The following is a 13,435-nucleotide window of genomic DNA, read 5'->3' on the forward strand; positions in this document are numbered from 1 at the left end:
TTCTTGGTACCCACTAGCGATAGTATTGCACATCTAGAAAACAAACTAGTTTTTCATAAACATTTTAGTTGCTTTTTCAGCATTGCTTCAGAGATGTACAGATTCCTTTTTTAAATATCCATTTTTCCCCCCCAAGTGACATGCAAATTTAACACAGCAGTTCACAGACAGGGAACTTTACAGCAGAACTAGTACAGTAGTTTGAGCCTTTTAAGCTAAAGAGATACACAGACCTTAGACCACTCACAGCAGGTGGAGGAGGGCGTATGGAACATTTACGAATGGGATAGCTGCTCCGTCGCGGACGGTTAAGGCAAACCCCTCATAGGTGGCAGCGCTAGATTGCAAAGACTTGAACATTTCACCCACCACAGACATAACAGACTGTAATTTACAGTACAACTTAGCACAAATATTAAATACACAGACTGTTGACTGATATCAGAGGGGGTTGAAGAGGGGAAAGACGTTTGCCTGATGTCTGCATGCCAGTGCCAACTCGGAAGAGCTGCACATGGGACCTGCATGCAACCAAATGCCTCCGATTGAAATAAATAAAAGGTGTATGAATGTGAGGACGTCAACCGACAGTAGTCAAAAGTCTGTTCTTGCTCTGGTTGGTCCCTATTATGAAAATGAAAGGCCAGCATTTTAGTGTCCAAGGACTGGAATATTATATCAGGTACGTGATCAGATACATTATATGAACAGGTTGTTTCTTTTAGGACAGATGTGATGAATATGTGAATACATCTATATTTGAATCGATACAGGAGCAGAGGTCTTTAAAAGGAGCTTGGCAGGAGTGTCAGCTTCTATTGAACAGGAGTAGTATTGCAGGGAGTTCAGGAGCTGGAGGGTTGAAGTAAACGTAGGAGAGAAGTGTGCTAGCTCGGTAGTGGACGAGGGGACAGCATCTTGGGCTTGCCCTCTGACTCTTTCCCCTTGACCGCCGCCATGTAGGAGAAGAGGCAGAGCACAGAGTAACAGATCTGATGTGCCTGTCCGAGACAGAAGAATTAACAGCTGTTATTTATGGCAAAAAAAATAAAAACATTCGCTCTATACCATTATTGCAGGGCTGGGTAAAAATATTGATTTCCTGTTTAATTTAATTTTAACAATCTTGATATTAATTCTTAAAATCCCAAGAAAGTTTTCCTTCTATACTAGTGTTTTCTGTACTACTTTTTATTGGTGGCACACCTTACAATGTTAGTTCACCCAAAAATGAAAATTCTGTCATTAATTACTCTCATGTAATTTCAAACCGGTAAGACCTTTGTTCATTTTGGAACACAAATTAAGATATTTTTGATGGAATCTAAGAGCTGTCTGACCCTGCATAGACAGCAACGCAACTGAAATGTTCCCAAGTCCAGAAACGTAGCAAGGAGATCTGTAAAAGAATCCATGTGACATCAGTGGTTCATCCGCAATTATACGAAGCTACGTGAAGCTTGTAGCTTGGTATAATTGCGGATGAACCACTGATGTCCGAAGATGAACGAAGGTCTTACGGGTTTGAAACGACATGAGGGTGAGTAATTAATGACAGAATTTTCATTTTTGGGTGAACTAACCCTTTAAGATGGATCAGTGTTGTCAAATCAAGACACCTTTATTTCTATAGTGCTTTACACAATACAGATTGTGACAAAACAGCTTCACAGTGATAGGAAAATAATAGAATCAATTATGGAAACTCAACTACGGAGACAATTCAGATCCTGCTGTAAAGCAGCTCTAATCAGTTCAAGATTGATTTAATTCAGTTCAATAATATTGTCGATATTGCCAGATGTGACTTAGCTGTAAAATGTAGTCTTACTCAGAAAAATGTACTCTTAAAAACGTTTTAATTAAATATTCAAAAATTGCACAAAACATTTAAAATACTTATTGGAATAATAAAAAAACATACCATTTGAATCAGTACTAATTTATACGTTTCTTGTATATTTAGAGCGAAACAGACTGCAACAAGTTTAGAGCTTCTGAATTGGATTGAATCTGGAAATCTGTATTGATGTTACAGCTCTACTGTATAGTACTGTATGCATACTGAAATCTTACCATAGGAGTCTTGTATTTATGGATCACCACTTCTTTAGTTTCAGGAACTGCAAATACCAGTGCAAGACACAAAATAAAAAGTTCAACAGCAGTGGAATAACATGCATAAAATATTCAAGGGCAGGGGGCAGAAACAGACAGAGAGAAAGAGTGATAGATAGAGAGAGAGAGTGATAGACAGAGAGAGAGAGAGAGAGAGAGAGAGAGAGAGAGAGAGAGAGAGTGATAGACAGAGAGAGAGAGAGAGAGAGAAGAGGGGAGGCATACATACAGCCCATGACAAATGAATATTAATCATCTATATCTGACCCCGCCACATTTCAGACAGAGCTACAGAGCACTGAATCTTGCAGCAGAAGAGCAGCACTCATTAAGATCATATGACTGAACAGGATTTATCATCGGTAGACGTTTCCCACAAGGCTGAGAATCTCTTATGCAATGGGGAACTGAATCAAGGCAGGCTCGAGGAGGAGAAAGAAAGCCAGAGAAAAGAAATACAGAGTAAGAGTGGTGGAGGATAGATGGAGAAATCAGAGAGAGAAAAAGTAAGAGAGGGAATATCATTGAAAGCTGAAGTTGGAAGGACATCCGGGGTCTGCTGGGTTTTTCCATCACTTATGGAATGACTTTTACTACAGGCATGAGCGTATGAACTCGAGTGTAGGAGAAGCGACATCTGACATCAAGGCAGTGCAGTGCAGATCGACAGCCATTAATGGAGAACGAGGATGTATGAAAGATGATGACAGATGTAGAGTTAAATGAGGAGGACAGGTTAAGGAAGAGAAGAAGAAAATATAAAGGTGACAGCACTTTACCTGCTGGAGAATGAAGGTTTTCATAGCAGCAAAGATGAGGGGGCGGATTACAAAAAGGAAGCACAAAGACACAGCACTAACCCAGTCTAGAGCGACTCTGTGACTACAGAAGAGACTCCCTTCATTGTACATATCTCCAGAAGGACCGGTTAAACCAGAGGTGCCCAAACTCGGTCCTGGAGGGCCAGTGTCCTGCAGAGTTTAGCTCCAACTTGCCTCAACACACCTGCCTTTAAGTTTCTACTATGCCTAGTAAGAGCTTGATTAGCTGCTTCAGGTGTGTTTAATTGGGGTAGGAACTAAACTCTTCAGGACACCGGCCCTCCAGGACCGAGTTTAGACACCCCTGGGTTAAACAATCTCTACATGGTTTAGTTTTTATCTAACTTTATGAAGCCTTCTATTCTAAAGACTGTGACAAACATTTTAGGTGAACTATCACTTAAAGCAGTAATCATGATTAAAAGATCTGATCAGTTAATTCGTCACCGAAGAACTTCAACTGTGCATTATTTCTCAAAAATGCTGATGTTGTGCAAGATCTTATCCACCGGAAGAATCCTATTCCCCTTCCTGCCAGATAAAAATGTAGTGTGTTATCTTGATTATCTTGATTTAGCTAATAAACAAAGCATTTCTTAACCAGTTAACAGTGCTTAAAGCTATTAGCTTGCTAACTGAAGAACAAAAAAAGGGAACAGTTTAATTTAAACGTTTTCTAAACTTCAGTGTGATATGTGAATAATAAAAACAATATTTCGACAGATAGTGATAAGCATGATAGATGATATTAAAATTATGTTTAAATATATAACTAAAATGTAACCCTAAAAACTCAAATCAATCGTTTTAATTGATGGTGAATGTACGGATCACAACATTATCATGTAGAGTATGAAAAATGGATAGTTGTTTAAAGATCACATTTAATATTTCAATTAATTTTCTATATGTGACCCTGGACCACAAAACCAGGCTTAAGTCGCTGGGGTATATTTGTAGCAATAGCCAAAAATACATTGCACGAGTCAAAATTATTGATTTTTCTTTTATGCCAAAAATCATTAGGATATTAAGTAAAGATCATGTTCCATGAAGATATTTTGTAAATTTCCTACCGTAAATATATCAAAACTTAATTTGTGATTAGTAATATGCATTGCTAAGAACTTCATTTGAACAACGTTAAAGGCGATTTTCTCAATATTTAGATTATTTTGCACCCTCAGATTCTAGATTTTCAAATAGTTGTATTTTGGCCAAATATTGTCCTATCCTAACAAACCATACATCAATGGAAAGCTGATTTATTCCGCTTTCAGACGATGAATAAATATCAATTAAAAAATGACTGGTTATGACTGGTTTTGTGGTCCAGGGTCACATAATATTTCTATAATATTTAAAAAGTTTAAATTAAATTTCTATTACATTACTTGTGTCTTTACAGATTCATTTTAAGTGAGCATTAGACGATGGCATATAATGCACAATTAAATATACAATACTGATCACTAAATTAAAAAAAAAGTCTCTAGTGTTAATACTAACGCTAATATTAATATAATAATTAATACACCACTGTCTCACCAAGTGGAATGGCTTTGGGTCCAAGGGGGACAGGATTCTGGAGGCAGATAGGATCTCGCTGCTTTTAGGTTTTTAGACTATGCACTACTGGAGCAACAACTAAAACTATGGTCCTACCGTCATATACATATACATATACATATATATATATATATATATATACCCTTTGCTCCTAAAGCTCATTCAGTCGTTCAGATCGCCACATCTAACAGTGCTGAACATGATAACTTCTCTGCTCTGCATGTGACTGAGTTACTGCTGTGTCGCGTACAGGCCTAGAATCAAAATGGGGGTAATTACCAAACTCCTCCAGGACAAAGACTCCTTTCACTGTATTGCACTTTTTAATGTGACTCAGCTCTATGAAAACCTAAAAACAAACAAAAACAAACAAAAAACAACAGGACACACTGTTACCAACTCAATCACACACTTGTGGGAAAACAAAAAAAAGTATTTTCTGAAGAGATGACAATCTGGACAGTTAGTTACTGTAAACTAGAGAGAAACGAAGAAAGAACATGATAAGCAAGCTGTTGAAAAGCTACCAGAACAAAAAAATATGACTGCACAGAAAGAGAAGTTTCCATGTTGACTGGATTACATGGGCCAATGACGCAAATGGTGAGCCGTAAAGGTTTCAACACCGGAGCAGCATTATGGGTCTTCATATTCTATGGAGTAAAAATAACCCCAGATACATTTTTTTTTTGTCATTATTAAATTGCATTAAATTAATCAAAAAGTCAACACTATAGCTCTTAAGAGAGTCTCGCTTTCAAGAAAATCACTGTGCATTTACAATACTTGTCCAGCCAAGAGGAGAACTGCCTTCATTCTACACTATTCATTTATGATGTGTTCTTGAGGCACTGGAGACTTGTATAACAGATGTATTTTTGAAGCACTAAAGACTAAAGAGCTAATATAAACCTGCAGCTGTGACCATTTGCACCAAAAGTGGGAACGAAATCATGGCACTGATCCCCCTATGTGCTGAAAGGGCCCATGCAAAGACATCCATGGAAAATTCCATCATCAGAAAAAGAAAAAAAAAAAGACAGACACACGCAGACCAAAAAGAAAACAAAAAGAGAGAAAATAATACAAAAGACATTTAAAAAATAAGCACACAAAAAAGTGGCGTCTGCCAGAAAAGCTACAGTACAAGGAAAAGAAAGAAAAAAGCAAATGAAAATGTCACACTAAAAAGCAAAGACTGCAGAGGTTGTGTACCTTCCGCTCCTTGCAGGGGGAGAGAGCATGGGAGAGAAACGGTTTGGATTATTATTGGACAAAAAGAGCACAAAACACCTTCTGGTGCTACGAGCCCACCCGTATGGTATTAAACTACAACCGCTGATTCCATCCAGAAAGAACAAAGTCTTCGTACATTAACTGTTAATATCTTCCATTATGTTTACGTTAGTTTTGAAACCCCTCATGTGTTCCCACCCCATTACCCTCCATGCCTCCTCCACCAGCAATGAGGACTAGCTCGCTCACACATGCCTACAGCCAAAACAGAACAGTGCCAAAACCATTACAACACACACAACGACACTACATAAATGATTTTTAAAATTCGAAGTTTTACAGTTTTCAACAGCACTGAACTCTTTTGCTGACCTTTTACCTGTTAGCACTCTTTAAAGACTCAAGTAATTGACTAGTGACCACAGCAAGGCACCCATAATGTCATATTATAGCGATATTTTGTCATTACTTAGTCAAGCTCATCTAGTTCCAAACCTGTCGTTCCTCAAAATATTTTCTTTTATGTTCCACAAAAGTCAGTCAGTCACACAGGATTGAAACGACATGAGGTGAGTAAATGGGTGAACTATCCCTTTAAGTCCTTACAGCAGTGGTAGATTATGACCTAAGATAACCCAGGCAAAAGAAGAGTATGTTAGAAAAAAATTACTGACTTATTTAAGGTTTGCATTGTTTGCTAATTGTTCCAGTCTTTTCCAAAGTATCAGCATTCCGTAACTACTGCATTTCTCCTCGAGGGAGTTCAGTGGGATATGCGCTTTTTCAAATCAAAAAGAAAACAGGCTGTTGTTTTCTAGACATGCATTCAGTTCACATTAGTTTTATGAGCAGCAAAGTAACAAGAGACAAATAACCAGGTTAAATAATCCCAGAACAGCAGTATTAGGTGGAACAGAAGGCAGACATATGGTCTTAATCACTTAAAGTAGAATCTATAAAATCAGTTTTAAGAACTATTACCTGCTTGTCTCTCATTAGAGTCAGTTTAAAGCATTTGTTTTTATAGTTGGTTAAGATTAGAATTAAAATTCACTAGAGTGACTAAACTTTTAAATAGGAAATGTATTATTTAAATCTCCCCAACAGAGCATAAGTGAACTAAGCGGCTGCTTAGGGCCCCCCGTGGCCACCAGGGGGCCCCCAAGAGTACATGAAATGACAGCTTGATTTTTTCTTTCTTCATATATTGTCAATATTATTGCAATGATAATACAAAACACAATATTAAATAACTTATATTATTTCCATAGCAACGCGTCATGCAGGCACAATAGTGCTGTATGACAGATGTATCGCTTTTATTTAGTATTTCCTTTGTTATTTAAAATATTCACAAACTTGTTAATTATATCATAACCTATATGATACAGCCTATTGTGATTGTCAAATGTGTGTAAATTAATTTGTTTTGTTGTTTAAACAACCTTAATGACCATGTTAGTTGATAGTATAATGCGTGCTGGATGCTGTCGTGTGGATCTGTCAGATTAACATCACGTAAATTCCCCCATTTCTCCCGAAATACATTAAAATAAGTGGCACGTGAACTTGGAGTAAACTTTATAGTTCCCTACACAATGTGTAATTGACAGGAATAAAACACATCGTCAAATTTTAATTGAAAGCATTATTATTGCCGTTTTCCATAGAAATAAATGTCTTTTTTTTTTGCTAGTATTTAACTGAAATGTCTAATTGAAGTACTTATTTGAAATGTCTGAAACCTTAAATAAACTTTATGTGGTTGAAAACACTGAACAGTTGTGATATATGAAAAGCACTGAGCACATCTTTCTCTGGCTTAGCATCAGCCTAAGGGTTAAAATCGATCGCATTTCGGGGGTGGAGGGGCGACCAATTGAACCTCGATGTTCTTCTTATTATCTTTTATTCTTATCTATTATGATCTTAATATATTATAATATAACCTTTTACTTAGCTAGTTTTAGATGAAAGTTTTTGTCTTGTAAAAATAAAAATAACTGTGCAAAAATAAATTTCCTGGGTATATAATTTTGTAATAAAAATAAGCTTCTGTTTCATAGACTTGGTACTGATAACAGCTTAACATTATTTACATCAGCCTACCTTTGGGGTCTTTGAAATTATATTCCAACAACATTATGCCTCAATTAGTTAGCAATAGATTAAGAGTTGTTGTTTTTGATTTACAGATGGCTTGCTGCTGTGTTTAATAATTGATGTTGTTAAAATAACATTCTGGGCTGCGTTTCCCAAAAGCATCGAAAGCCTAAGTTGATCATAGAACCATTGTCACCAATGCAGTTACAATCAACTTAGGCTTACGATGCTTTTAGGAAACGCAGCCCTGTTCTGTAAATGCACTGTCTGCTGGTTTATTTAGCTACTTTTCAGTACACCACATTAAGTATGCCACTTAGTACTGTAAGACTTTGAATGTTAAAGTGCAAATTAACACCTGACCACACATGTGAGTTTGCTACTGTTACAATTAAAAATCGTAGAAGGGTAAAAGCATAACAGGCAGACACTGGTATGATGTAAGCAACACAGATACAACAAATAAAATTGATAATGGGTGTGTTAGATTTATAGTGTGTGAATAATCAAGCATTGACAATAATCAGTCGTATTGGCAGCACCGAGGGGCCCCCAAATATAATTCTGCTTAGGGCCCCATAAAGGCTTCGGCTGGCCCTGCTCCCCAACAATGTATTTTGTACATTACCGCTTTGAATATGTTTTGCACAAGGTTCTACGTCTTACCTCTGGCACACCACAACAAACCGACATCACACCAACACTCACAAACCCGTAAGAACCAGAGCTGCGCGCCGCGACCATTAACACATCATACTAACACACACAGCGGGTGGAATGTTCTGACATTTGAAAAAGTTAATCTCTGCTTGTGATTATGCAACCCAAAAACAAACATCTAGCAAATAAAGCCAAACAACAATGACAACAACGAAAAAAGAAAAGAAAACAGCAATTCCTCAAAGAGATTCTTCAGGAACAACACTTCCAGCTTTTAATTTATTTTAGAGTCTAATATCAAAATAAATGTTTCACTTTTAATTTTTTTAGTGCATGCTCTTATTACTTTATCAGTTGCTCCAAAAAAATTCTCAAAGGAAGAAAGGCACGAATATAAAGACGGATAGAGAGGAAGGAAAAGAGACATGGAGGGATAATGAGATGAATACAGATGAGAAGTGGCAGAAAAGAGAAACAGAACTGGATGGAATGAGAATGAGAGGAATGGCGGTGTTGAATCTGGCAAGCACTTTGTCATGGTTATGATAAAGGCAACACCTCCTACCTGGCTATGCATAAATTTGAGATTGATGCCTTCCAGCGTGACCTGAAGGAGACCACCCTCCCCTGTCTTCATGTCCTGTACTGGAAACTCGCCTCCCAGCTCTGGACCTACACACATGGAAAAACGCACATGGCGGTGAGAGATAAAAAATACTTTGTTTATTCCAACAACAAGAAGCAGAAGATTATACATCCAAATTTCAGTTAAAATGGGCCACTTTGAGTATTTCATCTCAATGAAAGTGGCCCAATTTATTTACAGTTCAGGGTCTGTAAGATTTTTTAAAGAAATTATAATATATTATAATTGTAATATAATAATTATTATAATACTTTTTATTCAGCAAGAACACAGTAAATGGTTTAAAAGTGACTGTAAAAATGTGACAAAAGATTTCTATTTTGAACAGCACCTTGAAAAATCCTTAAAAAAGTGTCACAGCTTCCACAAAAATATTAAGCAGCACATCTATTTATAAAAAAAATAAATTAAAATAAAATAAAATAATAATAATAATAAATATTTCTTGAGCACCAAATCAGCATATTATAATGATTTCTAAAGGATCATGTGACACTGAAGACTTCAGCTTTACATCACAGGAACAAATTACATTTAAAAATGGATTCCAAAAAAAAAAAAAAACCTTACTTTAGTTTACTGTATTTTGGACTAAATAAATGCAGCCTTAGTGAGCTTTTTTCAAAATGATTATAAAAATAAATAAATAAAAATTATAGACCCAAAACTTTTGAATGGTTGTGTACAAAGATGCACAATGTACCTGGTTTAATGCTTTGTTGTCGTGCGGCAGCACGCTCCATGCTGTCTTTAACACAGTAGTACAGTTCCCGACACTTAACACACAAAAACACACAGGAATGGAGAAAGAAGTAGTCATTGATTTATTTACACTGACTATACTGAAACAATACAACATTTCTGAATTGAGAATGAGACTTGTCACATTTTGAAGTATGTGGTGTGTGTGTATACTACAGTATGCCTTTACTTTGATGTGCGTCTTACCTTCTTGGTGTAGAACTTGTTAAGCTGTGTCTCTTGACCGTTCCTCCTCCACAGACACAACACTTTGGTCTTGGGACAGTAGGTCATATTTATGAGCTTCTCATACCACCAGCGCTCATAGACTGTGCCGATGTTACTGCGCAAGACGATGCAGTCGTCACACACCTAAGCAAACACAAGGATGAGGAAAGGAGGACCGAATATTCATTTACAATATGTTTTCATGAAGACTGGTTAAATGAAATCAAAAATGAGGGACACGGGCTCATACCTCCATGAAAAATATATCACCAGTTGTATCAGTCCCCGCATGCACAACAAATGTCTGTTTCTTTATATGCCGGCTGCCACTTGGCCTGATGAGAAGCTCCCGACCACTCTGCAACAAAACACACAATCTGTCAACCACTCATCACCTAATTCTGATATGTTTGGCTACTGGTTTACATGCAATAGCTGTAACTCTTCATCTAACTGGCTCTTACCAAATGTGCAAGGCGGTCCAGGACCTCATTGATCTCCTGACTGTGTGAGAGGCCAATGTGAGATTTCCCCATAAGACGCCGTACCTTCTTCCTGATGTCATTTTTACCGACCTAGATAAATGTAACAGTAAGAGTTAACATTAATATTAGTCAATATTTCTGTGGAAGCCGTAGTGCATTTTTTTCCAGAAAACGTTGATGAACAAAGTTCAAAAGAACATAATTTATTTGAAACATAAATCTTTTTTGACATTATAAATGTCTTTACTGTCACTTTTGATCAAATTAATGCATCCTTGCCAAATACAACAATTAATTTCTTATACAAAAAATATAACTGACCCCAAACTGTTCAATGCTAGTGTATGTATACATACACTGCTGTTCAAAAGTCTGGGATCAGTAAGATTTGTAATGTTTTTCAAAAGAAGTCTCTTCTGCTCATCAAGGCTGCATTTATTTGATCAGAAATACAGAAAAAATAGTATCATTGTGAAATATTATTGCAATTTAAAATAACTTTATTATTTAAAATATTATTATACTTTAAAATATTATGTATTTCTGTGATGCAAAGCTGAATTTTCATCATCATTACTCCAGTCTTCAGTGTCACATGATCCTTCAGAAATCATTCTAATATGCTGATTTAATATCAATATTGGAAACTGTTGTGCTGCTTAATATTTTTTTGGGAACCTGTGATACTTCTTTCAGGATTCTCTGATGAATAAAAAGTTAAAAAGAACAGCATTTATTCAAAATAGAAACCTTTTGTAACAATATACACTACCGTTCAAAAGTTTGGGGTCAGTCATTTTTTTTCTTTTCCTTTTTTTTTAAAGAAATTTATGCTTTTATTCAGGATGTGTTAAATTGATTTAAACGTGATAATAAAGACTTACATTGTTAGAAAAGATTTAACTTTATTCATCAAATAATCCTGAAAAAAGTATCACAGGTTCCAAAAAAAAAATAGCAGCAAAACCATTTCCAACATTGATAATAAATCAGCATATTAGAATGATTTCTGAAGGATCATGTGACACTAAAGACTGGAGTAATGGCTGATGAAAATTCAGCTTTGCATCACAGAAATAAATGATATTTTAAAGTATATTAAAAAAGAAAGACATTATTTTAAAATGGCAAATGGCTGTTTTTTCTGTATTTATGGTCAAAAATGCAGCCATGATTAACAGAAGAGACAAATCTTACTGATCCCAAACTTTTGAACATCAGTGTATAAACGTAATAATTTGGAAACACCGAATGGCTGAATATGTCACAACTGAACTGTTCACTTGAAAAATATCCATATTCGCTTAAATATACGTGAAATAATGAGTGAGTGTTTGTGTATACCTTCAACATAAGCATGTAGGCGATCATGTTATGCAGAAGAGTGGCCAGTAGTCTGTCCTCATCGTCCTCCAGTCTCTTGCGGTCATGATCTCCAAGAGACAGATACCTGAGAGACCACAGCACAGTCACATTTAGACAACATAAACAAAACACAACAGCACAGATAACATCTGATTCCTAGCATAACTAAATAGCTTATAGCTTAAAAGTATTCCAATGTGTTGTTCATTCTCCTGGAGCGGAAAATGTGAAGATGGGTGAAATTTGTATAAAAGCATGTGAACAACCAGTATGTATTCTGCATTCTATCAGTAAAGTATGTAAACTTCTGAAATCAGAGGATTATGAATGAAAGAAATTCATTCTGGACTAGTTATGCAGATGTTTTTCAATTTCATTTTGTGTTGCTTTCGATTCAGTGTGAACAATTAGGTAGGCATTTAAAGAATATACTAACCTGTCAATCATTTCTTGAGGTCCCTGATCCATCCCCATTCCTTCCCTTTCCAACATAACGGCATCCAGGTAGGCATCCTCCCAGAACTGCATCTGATCCCACAGAGTAGAGCGCTCCTTACCTACCCATACACACATTTTCACTCTTAACTTGAGTAAAACAGTATTTCAATTCAACATGCCAGCATAAAACACTTCTTATTGTAAATGTCAGATGTTCAAGACATAGCCATAAAAACTAGAGTATTAAATTTTAAATGAGTATTAAAATAAAACACCCTCCATAAATTAACAAACAGAAAGAGACCTCAAGCACCCAAAGCAACTGCATGCTGTAATAGATAGAGCTTGCTATCAAACCTTATGAAATTAATTTTAACACAGAGATAACACACGCCTCCATACATCTGCTTATTGATTTAGCATTCACATTCTCTCAAGCAGCTTTCATCACCCCTCAATTTCACACAAACACATTAAATTACAAAATAAAGTTGGCGTATCTGCTCCTTCTGGCTTGTGTATTTTAATTCTCTCTTCATGCAAACAATACCATGCACACACCAATAAATTCAAATATATTTCATTTCATGGGAAAAATTAAAAACACCCTACATGCTTCTTTACAAGACTTAAACACAGCCACAGTATGGATGTAAGGGAAGACATGTCGTGTCTAATACTACAACTTCACAATCCCAAAATACACACATCCCAAAGGTCAAAGGCAGAGTTCAGCCATACTCAGAGAAAAGGTTTCCATGGCAGCATCCTCCAGTTGGTCCCAAACTGAGCTTTTATCTCGCCCTTTGTGGCATTAAACGGAAGGAGAAAAAGAAAAAAGAGGGAGTGGGAAAAGGCGACAGAGCACAAGGCAAAGAAAGTGTTAGAAGCGAAGCTGTGTGCTGTCAGAGATAGGCAAACCAATAATTCATCACACGATGGTTAATATGAGGACATATTTGGAGCTCAAGAGCAAACAACAAATTAACAGAACACTTTACAAAGCTCTAGTGGTCAGAACATAA

The 13,435-nt window shown here is 36.3% G+C and overlaps 1 protein-coding gene across 1 annotated transcript in view; it reads right to left on the reverse strand.

Annotated features, from left to right (window-relative positions):
- Window positions 1-132: 132 nt before the first annotated feature.
- Window positions 133-13,435, reverse strand: part of LOC107553062 (MAP kinase-activating death domain protein-like) — a 77,706-nt gene continuing 64,403 nt past the window's right edge. Inside the window, exons 29-37 of the mRNA XM_016235153.1 lie at window positions 10,587-10,697; window positions 10,373-10,480; window positions 10,102-10,266; window positions 9,857-9,929; window positions 9,073-9,179; window positions 5,724-5,732; window positions 4,788-4,857; window positions 2,077-2,123; window positions 133-1,001 (exon numbers count right to left, since the gene is read on the reverse strand). Of these exons, the coding sequence (XP_016090639.1) occupies window positions 888-1,001; window positions 2,077-2,123; window positions 4,788-4,857; window positions 5,724-5,732; window positions 9,073-9,179; window positions 9,857-9,929; window positions 10,102-10,266; window positions 10,373-10,480; window positions 10,587-10,697 (804 nt within the window). The 3' untranslated portion in view covers window positions 133-887. The remainder of the gene's footprint in view (window positions 1,002-2,076; window positions 2,124-4,787; window positions 4,858-5,723; window positions 5,733-9,072; window positions 9,180-9,856; window positions 9,930-10,101; window positions 10,267-10,372; window positions 10,481-10,586; window positions 10,698-13,435) is intronic.

Source organism: Sinocyclocheilus grahami, unplaced genomic scaffold, assembly GCF_001515645.1.
Source record: "Sinocyclocheilus grahami isolate Dianchi unplaced genomic scaffold, SAMN03320097.WGS_v1.1 scaffold464.1, whole genome shotgun sequence".
Lineage (NCBI taxonomy): Eukaryota > Metazoa > Chordata > Actinopteri > Cypriniformes > Cyprinidae > Sinocyclocheilus > Sinocyclocheilus grahami.